The sequence below is a fragment of the Neoarius graeffei genome, chromosome 6 (assembly GCF_027579695.1).
Source record: "Neoarius graeffei isolate fNeoGra1 chromosome 6, fNeoGra1.pri, whole genome shotgun sequence".
Taxonomy (NCBI): Eukaryota; Metazoa; Chordata; class Actinopteri; order Siluriformes; family Ariidae; genus Neoarius; species Neoarius graeffei.
The window spans coordinates 68,471,742-68,494,135 of NC_083574.1; the positions used below are offsets into that span (position 1 = coordinate 68,471,742).

The 22,394-nt window shown below is 44.4% G+C and overlaps 1 protein-coding gene across 1 annotated transcript in view; it reads left to right on the forward strand.

Annotated features, from left to right (window-relative positions):
* Positions 1-22,394, forward strand: part of LOC132888311 (reelin-like) — a 1,389,809-nt gene that overhangs the window by 904,586 nt on the left and 462,829 nt on the right. Inside the window, 4 exon segments of the mRNA XM_060924376.1 lie at positions 11,309-11,446; positions 11,584-11,770; positions 11,893-12,098; positions 13,759-13,930. Coding sequence (XP_060780359.1) covers positions 11,309-11,446; positions 11,584-11,770; positions 11,893-12,098; positions 13,759-13,930 — 703 coding nt within the window.

Consider the following 22,394-nt stretch of genomic DNA (forward strand, 5'->3'; position numbering starts at 1 on the left):
ACTTCAGCTTGGCGTTTAACACCATCCTTCCACAATGATTGGTGTCCAAGCTGGCAGACCTTGGGGTTCCACCACTCACCTGCAGCTGGATATTGGACTTTCTGTCAGGCTGCTCCCAGAGGGTCAGGCTGGGTTCCCACACCTCCACTGCTCTCAGCCTGAACACCGGCTCACCACAGGGTTGTGTACTTAGCCCACTCCTTTACACCCTCTACACGTATGACTGTGTCTCCACCCACCTTAGCAACAAGATTGTAAAGTTTGCAGATGACATGACCGTGGTCGGACTCATCTCGGAAGAGGAGGGTGAGCTAGCATTGTAAGGGCTCAAAGTCAACAATCTGCAATAGAACTATTCTTGGCCAATGTGCAATATATATATGGGTGCAGGCTATCTGCTGGTACCTCGTATAGTGAAGTCTACATCAGGGGGCAGAGCCTTTTCTTACAAAGCCCCACAGTTATGGAACAGCCTTCCAAGTAATGTTCGGGAATCAGACACAGTCTCAGCATTTAAGTCTAGGCTGAAAACATATCTGTTTAGTCAAGCCTTTTGTTAATGGTGTTTATGAGGTAAAGGAGTAGATCTGGAGGGTCCTCAGACTTAGAGTGTTTTGGTAAACTGGGAAGTATGGATGCTGTCAGTCCCCACTCACTTGCTCGCTCGAGTTTGTTGACGGTGTAGTGACTGGCTGCTTTATGTCCCGGGGCTCCCTCATGCCTGTGTTACCTTCTGGCTCTCTCCTTTTAGTTATGCTGTCATAGTTAGTTGCCGGAGTCCCTGCTTGTACTCGGTGCAATATGTATACTGCTCCTACTTATTCAGGTGACATTGGGCATACCTAACAACCTGTGTTTTCTTTCCCTCCCCCACCCCAAATCTGTCCCTCTGAGTTACATGGAGTCAACAGGAAATCTTTTGGTGGAGAGGGTGGAGACCTCGACTGGCTATCGTAGCCTGCAGGGAATCGGCCGTCAGACATTCTGTCGCATGTCCCAGACCCGGTGAAATGTAACTGAATTGTCTTGGCCAGCCCTAAGGGTCCCATCTGCATCTCATCATTGCTGAGGAGTGTGCTCCCATCACCCAATCAAGCATCCAGCCAGAGCAGGTCATGATATATTTTTTACCATATTAACATGCCATTGTTGTGTGTTATGCCTGATGTAAAGATTCTCGTCTCTGCAAGCCTACCACACAGATTTAATACTTGTCATTTTTAGGGCATACCTAACAACCTGTGTTTTCTTTCTCTCTCTCTTCCCCCCCCCCCCCCCCCCAATCTGTCCCTCTGAGTTACATGTTGATCCTGGGATTGAGATGCTGGCCTCTTCTGCCCCTCGGACCTGCTTGATCCATCCTGGTGCCCTGTGTCTGGTCGGAGTTTTATCGCACCGCTCCTGTGAAGGACGGCCCCATGAGGACAGTTGAGGGCTATACCTGTTAAAACTGTTAATATTATAGTCAGGCTGTCTGTTGTTGCCCAAATGAGGATGGGTTCCCTTTTGAGTCTGGTTCCTCTCGAGGTTTCTTCCTCATGTCGTCTGAGGGAGTTTTTCCTTGCCACCGTCGCCACAGGCTTGCTCATTGGGGATAGATTAGGGATAAAATTAGCTCATGTTTTAAGTCGTTCAAATTCTGTAAAGCTGCTTTGCGACAATGTTTATTGTTAAAAGCGCTATACAAATAAACTTGATTTGATTTGATTTGATATATATTTCTTATATATGAGGTGGAGCGGATGTCAGAGTGGCACAAAGTCAACAATCTGTTCCTCAATACCACCAAAGCAAAGGAGCTGGTTATTGACTTTAGAAAAAACAAAGCTGACATCCAGCCACTCATCATCAATGGGGCCTGTGTGGAGAGGGTCCCAGTGTTCAGGTTTCTCAGCATTGAGCTGGAGAACGACGTAACCTGGAGTGCCAACACCAAGGAGCTGCTGAAGAAGGTGCAGAGACTGTACTTTCTGAGAATCCTCAGAAAGAACTGTCTCCCTCAAAATCTGCTCTGGGCCTTCTATCACTGCTCCATAGAGTGTGTGCTCATGTACGGACTGTGTGTATGGTACAGCAGCTGCACATCCTCAGAGAAGAAGGCGCTCCACAGGGATGTTAGGGCAGCAGAAAAAACAATAGGCTGCCCCCTCCCCACCCTGGAACAGATTTACACCTCCAGATGCTGCAGGAAAGCAATGGACATTTCAAAAGACTCTTCACACCCCGGTCATTGTCTCTTCCAGCTTTTGCCATCAGACAAGAGATACAGAGCAATGAAAACCAGGACAAACCGCCTAAAAAACAGTTTTTATCCCAAAGCAATCATGGCTTTAAACTCAAATGTGCAATAGAACTATTCTTGGTCAATGTGCAATATATATCTCATCTCATTATCTCTAGCTGCTTTATCCTTCTACAGGGTCGCAGGCAAGCTGGAGCCTATCCCAGCTGACTACGGGCGAAAGGTGGGGTACACCCTGGGCAAGTCGCCAGGTCATCACAGGGCTGACACATAGACACAGACAACCATTCACACTCACACCTACGGTCAATTTAGAGTCACCAGTTAACCTAACCTGCATGTCTTTGGACTGTGGGGGAAACCGGAGCACCCGGAGGAAACCCACATGGGGAGAACATGCAAACTCCACACAGAAAGGCCCTCGCCGGCCCCGGGGCTCGAACCCAGGACCTTCTTGCTGTGAGGTGACAGCGCTAACCACTACACCACCGTGCCGCCCAATATATATATATGGGTGTATATTTCTTCTTATCAGTGCAATCTGTGTACATACAGAACCAAAACAATTCTGTTCGTACTATTTTAAGTGCAATCCATGTACATATAGGACCATACAATGGATTTCTGTTTATATTCTGTTTATATCATTTTACCAGTGCAACTCTGTATACTTTACTATTTATTTTATACTTTATTTGTTCTCCCCCTTTTTTTCTATAACTCATAATGAGTCAACAGCACCTTCAATTTTGTTGTACATTTGGAAAAGTGACAATGACAATAAAGACTTCTCTTAATTTGGGGACGCACCAGCCCATGACCTATTGACCCATCCCACGTGACGTCACGACAAATGCGGCTGCCATTTTGGACATGAACTACCAGTAGTCTACCACAGCCAACAACGAGGAACGACGGCGAAGCATCGAAAGGAATATAGCCATCAAAGAAAGTTTTTACTTTCAGCAAGACTTCCATCATGACATTATATTGTTGTGCACCTGGATGTAGTAACCATCAACACACAAGGCAAGATTTATCATTTTATCGGATCCCGACAGATGCTGACCGACTGTTGATATGTGACACAATTGATATGTGACATTTAAAAAAAAAATACACCTCGTAAAAATTGTGGGGCCTGATGGACCATCAATGTTAAGTCTATCAAAAACACATAACACAAAGAGGTTTAATTTAACATATAATATTCCAATTAATCTCATTATACTGACAATTTAAACCATTACACCACTACACCACCATACAGGCGGCACGGTGGTGTAGTGGTTAGCATGGTCGCCTCACAGTAAGAAGGTTCTGGGTTCGAACCCAGCAGCCGGCGAGGGCCTTTCTGTGTGGAGTTTGCATGTTCTCCCTGTGTCTGCGTGGGTTTCCTCCGGGTGCTCCAGTTTCCCCTACAGTCTAAAGACATGCAGTTAGGTTAATATGGGACGGCCTTGGGCTGAGGTGCCCTTGAGCGAGGCATCTAACTCCCAACTGCTCCTTGGGTGCTGTTAGCATGGCTGCCCACTGCTCTGGGTATGTATGTGTGTGTGCTCATTGCTCATGTGTGTGTGCGTGTGTGTTCACTGCTTCAGATGGGTTAAATGCAGAGAGGAAATTTTGCAAGTGTGTGATGAATAAAGTTGTGCTTTCTTTCTTTTTCTTTCATTTGGCAATTGCACTTTTACACCTTTTGCACATTTTAACACCCAAGAAATAGTTTAACAATCCAGAAATAGTTCCATGGATTGTCGACTTTCACACTGACCGGAGACAAAAAACAAGGTACAAGGGGGCGTACTCTAACATAGAAACACTTACCTGTGGCTTAGCCCAGGGTACAAAGCTTGGTCCAATTGTCTTCATTGCCCATGTCAATGTGGTAGCCGACAACATGAGGTCTCAGTCATGGGCTTTTGTTGATGATCTGAATCTCATCAGGTCAAGGCTCATAATCGATCCACCTAAGCTTCAAGATGACCTTAATGTCCTTACTACATGGACCATTAACAACAAGATGAGACTCAACCCTGACAAGTGTAAGGCCATGCACATCTGCTTCGCTCGCAACTCTCCACCACCATCTCCCCTCACCATTGACGGCCATGAGCTGGAAGTTGTCAGTATTGCAACGTGTCTAGGAGTGACATTCCAGGCAGACCTGAGATGGGATGCACGTTACTGAGATGACCAAGAAGAGGAATCAGAGGCTTTATCTCCTCTGCCGACTACGGCAATTTCATCTACCTGTACATGACCTGGTGACTGTCTACACGTTTTGTACGTCCGGTCCTGGAGTATGCTATACCTTTCATGCTCCGCCCCGGACATCCACTCCGGAGATTACGGATCTCTCATGCCAGCGCCAATCCGGATCCGGGACAGGAATTCCCTCTCACCCTTATTCACTTCCTGGTTTTCACTGCTGTGTATAAATAAGCCGTTTTCAGACTTTACCAGAATGTCTGTGCCTCTCTTACTGTTCATTCTTTCTAGTGGCTTTTTCTTGTTCATGGTGTTTGCACTAGCATTCTTCTGGTTCATGGTGTTTTTTGCACTAAGGGTTATTTCAGATTCATGGTTTCTTGCACTAAGGGTCTTTTCTTGTTCATGTTTTTTTGCACCAGCATTTTTGTCTTTGCCTGTCTCATGTTGTTTGTCTTATTTTGTCTGGACTATTTTTGCCATTTGTTTTTTGTCCAGTTTGTTTACCTTTTTGTCATGCCCTTTGTTCCCTGAATTAAATCATATTTATTGGATTATTGTCTGTGTTCTGCTTGTGGATCCTAACTTCACTATACCGCCACCCACCCTAACAATACCTCTGTGGCATCCAGGTTTAACTACTATCCAACAAAAGAAGATAGAAAACATCCAAGTGTGAGCAACAAAAATCATCTTAGGCAACAACTAAGTTAAGTTAGTTACTCTGCGGCTTGTGAAACTCTACATCTCCAAGAACTCAAAGATCGACGCGTCACCTTGTGTCTGAACTTTGCCAAGAAGCTGTGTAAGTCTGAACTGTACAAACACTGGTTACCTCAACTAAGGGGTAAGGTGAGCAGCAGGATCACAAAACAAAACACTTGACCAATTGCAAGCACACACCGCTCGTTATGCTAAAAGCCCACTACACTACCTCGTTAAACTTTTGAATAATGCAATGTAGTTAGACCTGCCTATTAGCATGTGTTTACTGAAGATTATTGCTGCAGTACTTGTAGTTACCTGATTCAATGTGTAAATTTTACTTTTGGGTTTTCTATTATTATCGTAGTTCTATTTCATTTCTCCTGACCGCCAGAGGCGGTGCTTAAAGCACCCGGATGTCCATCACATGCGCATGCAGTTCGAGTGTGTATACCAACAAAGTCGCTTGCGACAGGGGTGACGTATGTCACTGCACCGGTACTTAAGGTGCATTCACCCCGGAAGCGTTATCTTGCATCTTCTCGTGCAGAGCAGGTTTTTGAGTTATATTATTTTTCTAAGAGCAATCGCTGGAGTCTTGCAAACCCTTAACGGGTTGGAGCTGCGTTTTTTTTTTCGCCCTCTTAAGACTGCGATTTGCCATTTGGTTAAGGTAAGAAACCGTTTATGAGTAAGTTCGCTGACTTCGGCAGCTAGCAACTTCTAATTATAAATTTCAGTTTCACCGCGATCATGGGGGTGTTTTCTCGCCTTGTAGCGATCTAATAAGTATCGTTTTGTTGCAAATATGACACTTATTTGGTGCTTGTGTGCGCTTTTGATTTGCACTGTAGCTTGTTTACTTCAGCTGATTGCTGAGTGAGTTCGCTCTGACTTCGGCAGCTAGCAACTTCTAATTATAAGTTTCAGTTTCACCGCGATCATGGGGTGTTTTCTCGCCTTGTAGCGATCTAATAAGTATCGTTTTGTTGCAAGTATGATACTTAACTGGTGCTTGTGTGCGCTTCTGATTCGCACTGTAGCTTGTTTACTTCAGCTGATTGCTGATTACCTAAACGCGGCTGGGTGAGTGTGTTCGCTCCTGACTCCACCGCGGATATTTCATTTTGGTTGCTTGGCTCTGTATTGGTACTTCGACACTGCTTGTTTACCGTCACCTAATCCATATTTAGGTAAGTAGAATAAACAGCGGTCATGTTATGTGTTGATTGTCTCGAAACTTTAAGGTAAGTAAAGTATTTTCAACTAAACCGGTTATGAGTGAGTTCGCTCGGACTTCAGCAGCCAGCAGCTTCTAATTATAAGTTTTACCACGATCATATGGATATTTCCTCGCCTTGTAGCGATCTAATAAGTATCGTTTTGTTGCAAGTGTGATACTTATTTGGTGTTTTTGTACGCTTTTGATTCGCGCTGTAGCTTGTTTATTTCAGCTTTGATTGCTGATTACCTGAATGCGGTTGGGTGAGTATGTTCGCTCCTGACTCCGCCGTGGATATTTCGTTTTGTTTGCTTGACCCACTGCTAGGCTTGCTCAGTTGGAAAGCAGTTTGGGCTCTCGACTGCCCCCAGCACCAAGCGACTACGCTTGGCCTCCTAAGTCTAGGAAGCGCCCTAAGCAGCCGTCACGTGAAGCTCCCTGTAGGCCCAAGTACCAGAAGGTGGACCCCTTGGTGCAACGAGTGGGCACCTTGGCTTCTTTTTGTATTGTATTGATTTATTTCGCAATAAAAACTTATACATAACATGTAAACATATAATATAAATATTGTGGAGGATAACACAAAAAGTAAAAATACTTATTTCCATTGTGGTCCTTCAGAGCTTGCTGAGATTAAGGCTTTGCTCTATAACCTACAACCGCCTGAGGCATGGCCTGCTGATGCTCTCGCCTCTGCTGCTTCATTTACTCCTCCTGAGCCACAGCCTCCAGTGCTGTCCCCGGCCGCGGAGCTTCAAGAGGAGGACGTGCTTTCCACTATGGTCAAGCCCACGATAAAAATGGCGCTAGCCCGTCTGGGGTGGGACATGGCGCCATCTGAAGTACGGATGCAGAGTGCCTTTTTTAGACTCCCCCTCTGCTGTTTTCACTGTTCCACCTTCAGCCCCCTTTATTGAGGAGCTGTAGAGATGCAGGATGCATCCAGTCAGGGTCTGGTCAGCATGCCAACAATCGAACAGGCCCTTGTGGCCCTGATCCTTTCGCCGGACGAGGCGCTGAGACACGACGCTCGCTGTCCATGGCCACAGTGTCGTTTGACCGATGACTTCATCAGGAAGAGCTATGACGCTGCAGCACGGGCTGCACGCATAGGCAATTCGTTATCTCACCTGATCCTGGCCCAGTCTCAGGCTCTTCAGTCTTCTGGAGCAGACCCATCACTGCAAAGCCTAAGCGAGGCCTCGCTGCAGGCATTTGCTTTCATGTCCAGGGAGCTGGGCAGACTAATGTTGTCTTTAACTCTCGCCAGGCATCAGGTATGGTTGGCTCAGTCACCACTCTCAGATCCCTGCAGGAGGGCCCTCCGCACTCTCCCAGTGATTCCGGGACAGCTCTTTGGTGCCGCTGCACAGGCACATCGGGGTACAATTTCCCCCCCCCCCCCAGGGGCCGTAGGAGGCATGGAGGCAGACGTTGACTACTCCACTCCAGCGGTCGGACACTTCACCAGTCAACAACTCGCCTACTGGGAAGTGGTAACATCGGACCCCTGGGTTATATCCATCCTCTCTCAGGGTTACAGCATACAATTCAGATGCCGACCGCTGAGAGTTCAAGGGGTCAAAATGACTATAGTAAAAGACAAAGCTCTGGCACTATGCCAGGAGGTCTTGAACCTCCTGAAAAAGGGTGCCATCGAGCCATTAGATCCACCTTCACAAAACAATGCATTTTATTCCACCTATTTCACCATCCCAAAAAAAGGGGGTGGGCTTCGCCCCATACTGGACATCTGAGACATTTAAACGACCACCTCAAGGTCTTCAAATTCTGTATGCTGCGCACATCCGACGTCTTAAACAGCATCAGACGGGACGATTGGTTCACAACCATCGATCTGAAGGATGCATACTTCCCAGAATCTTTGAGATTCGTCGCGCCAGCACTGTCCCTACTTCAGAGCAGGGGAATGCGTATCCTCCCCTACCTGAATGACAGGTTGATTTTTTTTTTTCTCAGTCAAGGGTAGATGCGCTCAGCGACCCAGCCGTGCTGGTTTCTCACATCACCAAACTTGGGCTCAGGGTGAACCACGCCAAGAGCTCCCTCACACCCAGCCAGAAGACTGTTTTTCTTGGCCTTCAGCTGGATTCTCAGCTGTTGAGGGCAACCCTGTCTCAGCGACGGGTGAGCAATATTGTCCGACGGTTACATCGCTTCAGGAAGGGACGAACCCTGACCTTCAGGTCTTTCCAGACACTACTAGGTATGCTCACCGCAGCCTCGTCGGTAGTTCCGTTGGGCCTCCTCACACTCAGGCCTCTACAAATCTCGATGAACAGCCTTGGTTTACATCCACAACATCACAGGCACAGGCCAGTCAGAATCACGGCCAGTTGCTCCTCATGTCTACCCCCATGGAGAGAGTGCTCTTTTCTAACACTGGGGGTCCCCATGGGGTCCATACCCTCTCGCAGAGAAGTAGTCGCCACCGATGCATCACTGATCGGCTGGGGCACAGTGTGGCAGTGCAGGACTGCCCGGGGCGTATCGGCCCCACAACAGCGAGGACAACACATCAATGTGTTAGAGCTGCAGGCCGTCTTCCTCGCCCTGAAAATTTTCCTTCTGGTTTTAGCGGGTCGGTATGTCCTTATAAAGACCGACAATACATCTGTGGTCTATCTCATAAACCACCAGGGCGGCACCAGGTCACTACCTTCCCTGAAAGCTCACTCGGCACCTGCTGACATGGGCTTACCCTTGTCTGGTGAGCCTGAGGGCAATGCATTTACCAGGAGTGAGGAACACTGCTGCGGTTCTTCTGTCACGACAGAACCCCGACCCGGGGGAGTGGAAGCTTCACCCGGAAGTGGTGCAGAGTATTTGGCTGTGATACGGCAGGGCAGAGGTGGACCTTTTTGCCTCCCAGGCCACAACACATTGTCCTCTGTGGTTTACACTGAAAGAAACGTCAAGCCCCTTGGGCCAAGACGCACAGGCACACGAGTGGCCACAGCAGCTCCTGTATGCTTTCCCACCACTCCCGCTAATTCTGCCCACTCTCGAGAGGATCCTCAAGGAGGGCCACAGGGTGCTGTTGATGGCCCCCTATTGGCTGGGAAGAGTCTGGTTACCTACCCTGTACGGGTTGCTGTACAAGGAGCCTTGGTGTCTCCCTGCACGGATGGACCTCCTCTCATAGATGGGGGGTCAAATTTGGCATCCGAACCCAGCATGGTTGCGGCTGTGGGTGTGGCCTCTGAAGGGCCCAACCCACTGCTAGCAGAATGTGAGTCGACCGTTGTGCGGACCATCCAGTGTTCCCGCGCACCTTCCACCAATGCGCTTTATGCCAATAGGTGGAAGCTTTTTGTGAGTTGGTGCCAAGCACGCCATCAGGAACCGGCATGTTGCCCGATACCGGTGATTCTCAGCTTTTTACAGTCTCGTCTGGACGAGGGCCTTGCACCCTCCACCATCAAGGTGTATGTAGCGGCTATATCCGCAATGCACAACAGGGTAGACGGGCTGACTGTGGGATCCCACACACTGGTGAGCCGCTTTCTTAAAGGTGCTCAGCACATAAGACCCCCTCAACGCAGTCCAAGACCAGCTTGGGACCTGCCTCTGGTTTTAAGTGCACTATGTAAACCTCCATTTGAACCCCTACAGGGGACGGAGCTCAAGTGGCTATCTTTAAAGACAGCATTCCTTTTAGCTATGGCGTCGGCTAAGAGAGCAGGTGAACTACACGCCCTGTCTATCGGCCGGGAGTGCTTACGATGGAGCCCCGATGGCACGGGTGTAACATTGTGGCCTAACCCCTCGTTTCTGCCCAAGAACTTCTCCTCCTCTTCGTACACCAATCAGCCCCTCAGCCCGGAAGCCTTCAGACCACTGCCTGAGGAGAATGTGCAGGGCCAAGATCACGTCCTTTTTTGCCCAGTTCAAGCACTGAGGACATACATTGAAGCGACTGCTGCATTCCGACAGTTGGATGCACTGTTTGTGTGTCACACTGGACATAGGCGCGGCCACGCATTGTCCAAACAGAGAATATCGAACTGGATCGTGGAGGTCATTAGCCATGCCTACACTAGCAGCAGCCTCCCGGTCCCTCCCCACATCCAAGGCCACGCCACTCGGAGTGTGGCTGCATCATGGGCGGCTCTATGTGGAGTTCCACTCTCTGATATCTACGCTGCTGCCTCATGGGTCTCAACTTGCACGTTTGCAAGGTTTTATAGGGTTAATGTGGCCATGCACAATCCACTGGCCACAGCCACCCTTTTCAGCCATTCATAGGGTAAGTAGGTCTTCCTCGTGACCCTGTTGGTATTAGTCATCCGGGTGCTTTAAGCACCGCCTCTGGTGGTCAGGAGAAATGAAATAGAACAATGGTTACGTATGTAACCGCGGTTCTATGAATTTCGGATGACCGCCAGAGCTTGGCCGTCACTCAGAAGGCTGACGAGAAGACTGCCAAGAGAACGCTTCCGGGGTGAACGCACCTTAAGTACCGGTGCAGTGACATACGTCACCCCTGTCACAAGCGACTTTGTTGGTATACACACTCGAACTGCATGCGCATGTGATGGACATCCGGGTGCTTTAAGCACCGCCTCTGGCGGTCATCCGAAATTCATAGAACTGCGGTTACATACGTAACCATCGGTTTGAGTGGTAGGGTTTTTATTTGTATTTTTTTTAACAATTGTAAATGTTGATATATTGTAAATGTTTGATATGTGGTCATCTTTTTCACTTTTTTATGTCTATAATTGCTGTATGGAACATGTAATTCAGGCTGTGAGTTGTTGTTAAGAATAAAATCCAAAAACAAGAAGACTGTGGTGGAGTTTGATTTTATTCTAACATGATCGCATCGATTAGCTGCTAAATCCCTACTGTTTGCCATTTTCTCTTTCACTTATTTGCCACTGTTTGGTTTTGTTTGGCTTCAGGTCTAGTGCCACACGATTTCGCTGGATCCAAAATTTTTATGGCAAGCAAGATGAGTGGGCCTTAGACAATATCTACATTGGGCAACAGTGTCCTCTAATGTGCTATGGGCATGGTTGGTGTGACCATGGTCACTGCAGGTCAGTCATTGTATGACTTCTTAAGATTTTACATATTTGATAAAACAATAAATGCTAATTTAAATGCTGTTGCAAAAGTCTTAATTCATTTTTAAATGCAAATCATCTCATTTTACCTTGCCTCACTTTCTTCTCAGGTGTGATCATGGCTTTTCTGGTACAGATTGCCAGCCTACCTCACCACTGTCCTCCAGTGTGCTGTCAGACTTTGAGTCCATGGAAGCACTAAGGACCGCATGGCAAGAGGTTATTGGTGGGGAGGTGGTGACTCCTGATCAGGGTTGTGGCATTGTATCGTCTGGATCTTCTTTGTATTTTAGCAAGGTGTGTACTGAATGTCCTTGTAATATTTAGATAAAATAGTTATGTAAATTGTCAGCTGTAAAAGCTGTTAAATGTAATTGAAAAGGTTTAAAAATGATTGTTTTTTTTGTTTTTTTTAACAGGCTGGACTGCGACAGCTAGTGAGCTTGAATCTAGACACAGAATGGGCAGAGTTTGTACAATTCTACTTGCGTGTTGGTGGTGACTGGGTGGAGTGTAACCAACCTGACAGCAGGGAGGAGGGAGTGCTTCTACAGTATAGTAACAATGGTGGCATAAGCTGGGGTCTAATAGCAGAACTGTACTTCACTGACTTTATCAAGCCTCGGTGAGAGTGTTTTAAAATGATTAATACTATTTACAGTGTCTTGCAAAAGTATTAATTCCCCTTGGTGTTTGTCCTGTTTTGTTGCATTACAAGCTGGAATTAAAATGGATTTTTGCAGGGTTAGCACCATTTGATTTACACAACATGCCTACAACTTTAAAGGTGCAATTTTTTTTTTGTGACACAAACAATAAAGATGAAAAAACAGACATCTGGAGATGGGAAAATTCACCCCCTTTCGTATGAAACCCCTAAATAAGAGCTGCTCCAATCAATTCACTTCTTCAGTCACATAATTATTTGATTAAGATCCACCTGTGTGCAATCAGTGTCACATGATCTGTCATAAAATGTCTGTGTAAATCAACCTGTTCTGGAAGGACCCTGACTCTGCAACACTATTAAGCAAGCAACATGAAAACCAAGGAGCACTCCAAACAGGTCAGAGACAAAGTTGTGGAGAAGTGTAGATCAGGGTTAGGTCATAAATATCCCAAACTTTGAATATCCCAGGGAGTATCATTAAATCCATTAAAGCAAAATGGAAAGAATATAGCACCACTACAAACCTGACAAGAGATGGCTGCCCACCAAAACTCACAGACCAGGCAAGGAAGGCATTAATCAGAAATACACCAAAGATAACACCTGAAGAAGCTGGAACGATACATAGTGGAGATGGGAGTATCTGTCCATAGGACCACTTTAAGCCATACACTCCACAGAGTGGGGCTTTATGGAAGAGTGGCCAGAAAAAAGTAATTGCTGAAGAAAACACATTTGGAGTTTGCCCAACTGCATGTGGCAGACTCCCCAAACACATGGAAGAAGGTTCTCTGGTCAAATGAGACCAAAGTTGATCTTTTTGGCCATCATGGCAAATGCCATGTGTGGCACAAACTCAACACCATTCCTACAGTGAAGCATGGTGGTGGCAGCATCATGCTGTGGGGGTATTTTCATCTGGAGGGACAGGAAAGCTGGTCAGGAATGAGGGAAAGATGGAGGTCACTAAATATAGGGCAATTCTGGAGGAAAACATGTTTGAGTCAGCCAGATGTTTGAGACTGGAATGAAGGTTCACGTTCCAGCAGGACAATGACTTTAAACATACTGCTAAAGCTACACTAGAGTGGTTTAACGAGAAACATTAAAATGTCTTGAAATAGCCAAATCAAAGCCCAGACCTCCATCCAATTGAGAATCTGTGGCATAACTTGAAGATTGCTGTACACCAAAGCAACCCATCTAACTTGAAGGAGTTGGAGCAGTTTTGCCTTAAGGAATGAGCAAAAATCCTAGTGGCCAGATGTGCTAAGCTAATAGAGACATACCCCAAGAGACTTGCAGCTGTAATTGCAGCAAAAGGTGGCTCTACAAAAGATTGACTTTGAGGGGGTGAATACCTATGCACACTCCAGATTTCTGTTTTTTCATCTTATTGTCACAATAAAAAAAAAAAAAACGCCTTTAAAGTGTTATGCATGTTGTGTAAATTAAATGGTGCTATCCCCCCAAAAATCCATTTTAATTCCAGCTTGTAATGTGATAAAACAGGACAAACACCAAGGGGGATGAATACTTTTGCAAGACACTGTAGATTAATCTTCTTTTGCACTAGATATTTTTTTCCTGTCTTTCTTATATTCTGTGGCAACAGGTTTGTCCATTATGAGCTACCACTGGCTGCTAAGACACCATGTACGCAGTTCCGCTGGTGGCAGCCCCTTCATTCGGGTGAGGGTTATGACCAATGGGCTATTGATGATGTCATCATTTTCTCTGAGAGGGAGAAACATGTCATTCCAGTGGCTCACCCTACTCTTCCTCAGGTAAACTACACACATGATGGAAGAACAAGGTCAAGGAAATTCTTAACCCCTTCTGACATAATGTGTACAAGTTTACACATGAAGTTCTATAGCATTTTTCCTTGTGTCCAATGGGGATAAAGAAACAAAGTATATAGTTTGGAAAAGAACAGTAAGTGACTGATTTTTTTGAGTGATGCATACTCACACATTGTGTTTAAAAAATCATGGAAATTTGAATGAGAATCCATCCACATCCCCCACAGACACATTCTAAAAGCGAGTGGAAAGCCTCAAGTATTAAGAAAATTAAGTATGCATAAATAAATAAATAAATAAATAAATAACAAAGAAAATAATAAAAGCATGCAACAAAATAATTAGTCAACTATCTAGTGAGTGACAGTTATGCAAGCAGAAACAGCTTGTTGATGAGAGAGGTCAGAGGAGAATGGCCCAACTGGTTTGAACTTAGTGGAAGGTTACAGTAACTCTGTAATGGTAACTACAGTAAATAACCACTCTTTAAAAATAACAATAATAAACACTCATCCAGCAGTCCAAATCTTGAAGTGGATGAAATGACAGAAGATGACATTGAGTGACAGTCTTGTCAGCAAAGGACAGGAATGTGAGTCGACAGTCAGCACAGGGTCAGTGAAACTTGACATTTGAAGATTGGACAAACATTACCTTGTCTCGATTTCTGCTATGCCATGCAGATGCTTGGGGCAGAATTTAGTATCAACAGCATGAATCCATGGACCCAACTTGCCTTGTCTCAGCAGATCAGGCTCATGGTATTAATGTAATGGTATAGGGGATGTTTTCTCATTGAACATCATTTGAATGTCACAGCCTATCTGAGTATTATTGTTGCTTCCCTTTATAAGCACAATTTCCCCATTTTATTATAGCTAATTTCACCATGATAATTCACCATATCACAAAGCATATCAAGTCATATCAAACTGAATCCAGGAGAATACCTTTGGGATATGGCAGAATGGGAGATACACAACATGAATGTGATACACAACAAATTTTCATTAATTGTATGATGCAATTATGTTTGCATGGGCCAGAGTCTCAGAAGAATTTTTCAAATAACTTTTCAAATAAGTGAGGCTTTTCTGTTAGAATGGTTTTTCTAATAAAGTACATAATTATCTAAAGATTTATCAGTAATGTTGTTTTCTCACTTGTAGATTAGGTTGTAAATGTAGAAATGGTGTTGAATTTCATTTAAAGGATTTTCTCTTTTTTCATTATTGGGGTAACCAAATATTAAAATGCATCAAGTTTAATTCAGATTGAGATACATGCAAAAGAAAAACATATTTCAGTTCAGGAAATTTGTTAGAATATATTACCGGTAGTACTAATGGCTTATTCAGAATCAACAGATAATGTAGATGGCTATATCAGTGTCATTCTTTTTCATCAGATGATCTACCATGCACAGATTTTGGTATAGTAATTTCTCTCATCATGTTAGTTAAAGTTCACTTGGTTATATGTAACTCCACTCAACAGGAAGTTAGCAATATTGGATGGAATGCGTGATTTGTACATTTTCACATGGTATTTTGAAGGGCTTACAATAGCTGAAAACTCATGAAATTTTACACACACTTGTCTTGGCTCAGCTCTTGATTTGATATTGCAATTCAGCACTGACGTACCTCATTAGCTCCATAACACCCCTCTGTTTTAAATGCATATTTGATGCATTTGGAATGCTCAAAAACTCAGGAAATTTGTCATTGTCATCAATGTTTGGGAATTTTTTTAATTATTTGATCATTTGTCTTGGATGTGGCCAGTGGACTGCATGGCACCCCTAAATTTTCTGAATGATTTATTCTTGTGGTTGCCACAAAGTTCATCTGATTTTCATGAATTTTGGTGGGGACATTGTGCTCAGACGAAAACAGTGGTCAATTGATTTGCTTCAGACACAACATTTAATGGTTTGACATTCATTAAATTTGGCATGAGCATCATCGTTTCAGAATTATTTTTTCCATTGGTTTGTCTCTCTACACCGAACAGGAAATTGACCATTTTGGGTTTTCTGCATTTTTACCAATTTTTTTTTTTAGCAATCTCTGTTGAACACCTACTACAGAGTTCATTCAATTTCCTTGAAATTTGCTTGGAATGAACTACAGATGTACAGTGGTGCTTGAAAGTTTGTGAACCCGTTAGAATTATCTATATTTCTGCATAAATGTGATCTAAAACGTCATCAGATTTTCACACAAGTACTAAAAGTAGATGAAGAGAACCCAGTTAAACAAATGAGACAAAAATATTATATTTGGTCATTTACTTCTTGAGGAAAATGATCCAATATTACATATCCGTGAGTGGCAAAAGTATGTGAACCTCTAGGATTAGCAGTTAATTTGAAGGTGAAATTAGAGTCAGGTGTTTTCAATCAATGGGATGACAATCAGGTGTGAGTGGGCACCTTGTTTAATTAAAGAACAGGGATCTATCAAAGTCTGATCTTCACAATACATGTTTGTGGAAGTGTATCATGGCACAAACAAAGGAGATTTCTGAGGACCTCAGAAAAAGCGTTGTTGAAGCTCATCAGGCTGGAAAAGGTTACAAAACCATCTCTAAAGAGTTTGGACTCCACCAATCTACAGTCAGACAGATTGTGTACAAATGGAGGAAATTCAAGACCATTGTTACCCTCCCCAGGAGTGGTGGACCAACAAAGATCACTCCAAGAGCAAGGTGTGTAATTGTCGGCGAGGTCACAAAGGACCCCAGAGTAACTTCTAAGCAACTGAAGGCCTCTCTCACATTGGCTAATGTTAATGTTCATGAGTCCACCATCAGGAGAACACTGAACAACAATGGTGTGCATGGCAGGGTTGCAAGGAGAAAGCCACTGCTCTCCAAAAAGAACATTGCTGCTCATCTGCAGTTTGCTAAACATCACGTGGACAAGCCAGAAGACTATTGAAAAAATGTTTTGTGGACGGATGAGACCAAAATAGAACTTTTTGGTTTAAATGTGAAGCGTTATGTTTGGAGAAAGGAAAACACTGCATTCCAGCAAAAGAACCTTATCCCATCTGTGAAACATGGTGGTGGTAATATCATGGTTTGGGCCTGTTTTGCTGCATCTGGGCCAGGACAACTTGCCATCATTGATGGAATAATGAATTCTGAATTATACCAGTGAATTCTAAATGAAAATTTCAGGACATCTGTCCATGAACTGAATCTCAAGAGAAGGTGGGTTATGCAGCAAGACAACAACCCTAAGGACACAAGTTGTTCTACCAAAGAATGGTTGAAGAAGAATAAAGTTAATGTTTTGGAATGGCCAAGTCAAAGTCCTGACCTTAATTCAATCGAAATGTTGTGGAAGGCCCTGAAGCGAGCAGTTCATGTGAGGAAACCCACCAACATCCCAGAGTTGAAGCTGTTCTGTGTGGAGGAATGGGCTAAAATTCCTCCAAGCTGGTGTGCAGGACTGATCAACAGTTACCGGAAACATTTAGTTGCAGTTATTGCTGCACAAGGGGGTCACACCAGATACTGAAAGCAAAGATTCACATACTTTTGCCACACACAGATGTGTAATCTCATCTCATTATCTCTAGCCACTTTATCCTGTTCTACAGGGTCGCAGGCAAGCTGGAGCCTATCCCAGCTGACTACGGGCGAAAGGCGGGGTACACCCTGGACAAGTTGCCAGGTCATCACAGGGATGACACATAGACACAGAGAACCATTCACATACACATTTACACCTACGGTCAATTTAGAGTCACCAGTTAACCTAACCTGCATGTCTTTAGACTGTGGGGGAAACCAGAGCACCCGGAGGAAACCCATACGGACATGGGGAGAACATGCAAACTCCACGCAGAAAGGCCCTCATTGGCCACGGGGCTCGAACCCGGACCTTCTTGCTGTGAGGTGACAGTGCTAACCACTACACCACCATGCCACCCCAGATGTGTAATATTGGATCATTTTCCTCAATAAATAAATGACCAAGTAGAATATTTTTTTCTCATTTGTTTAACTGGGTTCTCTTTATCTACTTTTAGGACTTGTGTGAAAATCTGATGATGTTTTAGGTCATATTTATGCAGAAATATAGAAAATTCTAAAGGGTTCACAAACTTCAAGCACCATTGTATATGCCACTAAATTGTGAAGGAATAGTGGATAACTCCAACAAGGAAATAATGACAGGGAAATTGATTTGCATGAGACCATACCAAAACAGGGAGTGAACATAACTTGGTGATGCTTGGTTTGATCAGCCTCAAATTGTACATTACTCATGGCCCAGTCTTGATTACACCAATGTGGCAATTATGAGTCATAGGTATAGTGCCACCTGTACTAAATTAGCTACACTGCAGATGGAAGTATGGTTTGTATCAGTTTTTTTGGGTTTGCCAGAAGGTATATATGAGACATGCATTTATGTGAGGACAGCTTTTGATTTTGCATTGCATTGCAGCATATGCATGCTTCCTCAGCTCCATAGCACCACCTAGTTTGAAAATGCATATTTAAACACCTTTGAAATGCACAAAAACTCATTAAATTTGAGATACTCTTCAACATTTTAGAAAAGTTAATTCGTGTTCAGTCATTTGCCTTGGGTATGGCCAGTGGACACTGAAGAAAAGAACCCCCTAATATTTCTTAATGAGTTTATCTCTGCAATTGCCACAAAGTTTGTCCAATATTCATTATTTCATTATTTTATGTGGGGACATTGTAAACATGTCAGATATATTTCCCATTGGCTTGTATTGACTCTGCCCAGCAGTAAGTCGGCCAATCTTTAATTTTTGCATTTTATTTCACAGAGGTAGTGGATAATAATGAAAAACTCGAATGAGAACATAATGAAGAGAAACTGATGTATATGAGATGTCACACTAAAATAAGAAGTGGACATAACCTGGTGATGCTTGGTTGACCAGGCTCATATCATGCATGGTTACTAATGGCCCAGTCCTGATTACACCAATGTGGCAATTATGAATTATATTTAAAGCACTACCTATTTTAATTAGTCAACTTAGTCAAATTAAACATAAATATAAATTTTATTCATCCCTCAGTGGGGAAATTTACATGTTTCAACAGCTCACAAATAGAAAAGAGTCAGGAAGACAGTAATAAAAAAATGAGTGCACTAAAAGTATAAAAAAAATGTAGGAAAAAAATTATATACAAAAAAATAATAAAGTAAAAACGCAGGTCATGCATGTAATGTGCACAACAAAATAAGAATGGAACTTAAATAAGAGTAGTATTTCACCTGAAATAGAAATATTGCACTAATAAAATATTGGCAACTGAAATAGAAATATTGCACCAGGCAGTGAATGTTATTGCACAGCATAACATAAATAATAACAAGGATGGAATATATGTGTAAATTAATCAATATATGACCAAAAAACTCCCAAAATAAAACCACAGGCTATGAACATAATTGTACACAACAATTATGAGGGTGAAACATGAATAAGAAAATACTTGCAAATTAAAAGGATATTGGACCAAATAGTCATATTATTGCACAGCAAAAGTAGTTGATGGCGATGAGATGCGAATAAAGTGACAGTGACAAAAAGGTAATAGTGACATTGAAAAACAGTGCTACATTACATGTCTGGCAGCAGTTGGGATGAAAGACTGTGGTAGCGTTCGTTCTTGCACCGTGGGTGCAGCAGTCTGCTGCTGAAGGAGCTGCTCAGAGCACCAACAGTCTCATGTAGGGGGTGAGAGGTGTTGTCCATGATTGACCTTAACTTAGCTCATGTCCTCCTCTCACACACCTCCTCAATGGATTTAAGAAGGCAGTCCAGGACAGAGCTGGCCCTTTTCACCAGCTAGCTCAGCCTTTTCCTGTTCCTCTCAGAGCTTCCACATCCCCAACAGGCCATGGTGAAGAAGATAGCAGATGCTACCACAGTGGTGTAGAATGTCCTCAGCAGTGTCTTGCACACTTCGAAGTACCTCAGTCTCCTCAACAGGTGGAGACAACTTTGGCCCTTCTTGTACAAAGCATCTGTGTTGGTAGTCCAGTCCAGTTTATTTTTAAGGTGAACACCCAGGTATTTATATTCCCTCACGATCTCAATGTCTGAACCCAGGATGTTCACTGGTGTACTCTGTGGTGCTCTCCTGTGGAAACCAATCACCAACTCCCTTGTCTTCCTGGTGTTGATGTGGAGGTTGTTACTTCCACACTAGTTGACAAAGTCATTGATGACCTCCCTGTAGTTTTGTTCATTCCCCTCTAACACATGTCCAACAATGGATGTGTCATCAGCGAACTTCTGGAGATAGCAGGTGTGGGTGTTGTATCTGAAGTCCAAGGTGTAAAGGGTAAAGAGGAAGGGGGAGAGTAATGTACCCTGGGGGTCTACATCAGACAGACAGTCACAAAGTCTGACATACTGTGGTCTGTTAGTGAGGTAGTTGATGGTCCATGCAGCCAGGTGACAGTCAATTCCAGCTCCTTCCAGCTTCCCCCTGAGCAAAGATGGCTGAATCGTGTTGAAAGTACTGGAGACATAAAAAAAATGACCCTCACAGTGCTTCCAGCATCTTCCAGATGTAACAGGGATCTGTGTAGCATGTAGGTAACAGAGATGGTTTTCAGACCCCTCCACACCTCTCTTGTGTTGTACTGTTGCAGGCACTCCTCCAGCTTTCTCCTGTAGCACTCTTTCTTATCTCCCTCTTGAGTTCTTTCTGCACTCACCTCCACACTGATGCCTTGTTGGTACGAAGACTGCAGGGGGTCCAATTCCACAACTCACGAGGGGTCTGAGGTGGTTGAGAATGATCCTCTCCATTGGCTCCATCAAGTGAGAGGCTACAGGTCAAAAGTGGTTTGGCTCCCTGGGGTGCAGAGTCTTTGGAACCAGAACCATACAGGAGGTTTTCCACAGGACAGGAAACCTTTTCAGACTGATGCTCAGGTTGAAGATATGCAGAAACACTTTACAGAGCTGGTCTGCACAGTCCCTCAGCAGTCTTGAGCTGATTCCATCAAGACCTGTATCCTTCCTTGTTTTGTTCTTCTTGAGCTCCCTTCTCACCTGATCAACTGTTATGGAGAGGCTGCAGGAGGGATGGGTGATGACTGGTTCTGATTGTTGTAGGTGGGAGGAGGGAGGTAATGCAAGGGGAGGTTGAGGAGTATGAGAAGGGTACAACTGATGTCTGTGATAACCTGGGGGAGGGGGGAGAGGTATGCCAGTTGGGGAGTGATAGGTGTGTCAATTGATCTGGGCTCTGTTGGGTGGGGGAGGGAGTGGGGGCAGAATCAAACCTGTTGAAAAACAGGTTCATTTTGTTTGCCCATTCCTGGTCTCCAGATTGAGGGCCCCTCCCACTGTCTTTGCTGTGGCCAGAGATGTGTGTGGCCAACACACCTCTCTTGTGTTGTACTGTTGCAGGCACTCCTCCAGCTTTCTCCTGTAGCACTCTTTCTTATCTCCCTCTTGAGTTCTTTCTGCACTCACCTCAGCTCCTCTTTTTCCCCAGATCTGAAGGCTCTCTTCTCATTCAGCAAGGTTTTCAGGTCAGGAGTCACCCACTGTTTGTTGTTGGAAAAACACCATACCTTCCTGGTTGGCACAGTGTTCTCCACACAGAAATTAAATGTAGTCCATGATGCAATGTGTAAGACTGTCAGTGTCCTCCCTGTGGGGACTACACAGTACTTCCTAGTCTGTGGTCTCAAAACAGTCCCTCAGTGCCATGCTGCTCTCCTCCGACCATTTTCTCACACACCTAGTGGTGGGGGATTGTTTGTTCACCATAGGTATGTAAATGGGGACTAGATGAACCAGGTTGTGGTCTGAGCAGCCTAGTGGGGGGAGGGGTGATGAGCTATGTGCACCCTTGATGTTTGCATACAGTAAGTCCAGTTTCTTATTGTCCCTGGTATAGCAGTCAATATACTGAGTGAGAGTGGAGGACAGGGTAGCAAGATTAAAGTCCCTTGAGATTAGGAGGAAGGCTTGTGGGTGTGATGTTTGTAGCTGTGATATTAGTGTGTAAAAGCTTGCAGGCTGCTGCGGCATCGGCTGCCAGCAGGATGTACACTTATTGTGATAATATGCAAGAGCTCCCTCGGGAGGTAGTACAGCCAAATGCTAACAGCTAGCAGCTCAATGTTCCATGTGCAGTACTGCCTTTTAACACTAATGTGCTCAGGGTTACACCATCTCTCTTTCACAAACATCTCTACTCCCCGCCCTTCTTCTTACCAGTCTCATTTGCTCTCATGTTCACTCTCACACATTGAAAACCATCCAGACTGATAAGTGAATCCAGAGTGAGTTAATTCAGCCAGGTCTCTGTGAGGCACATGATGCTGCACTCCTGATGCTCCCTTTGCAGCCTAGTCAGTATTGTGAGCTCTTCCATCTCATTAGGGAGTGATCTTACGTTCCCCATAATAACA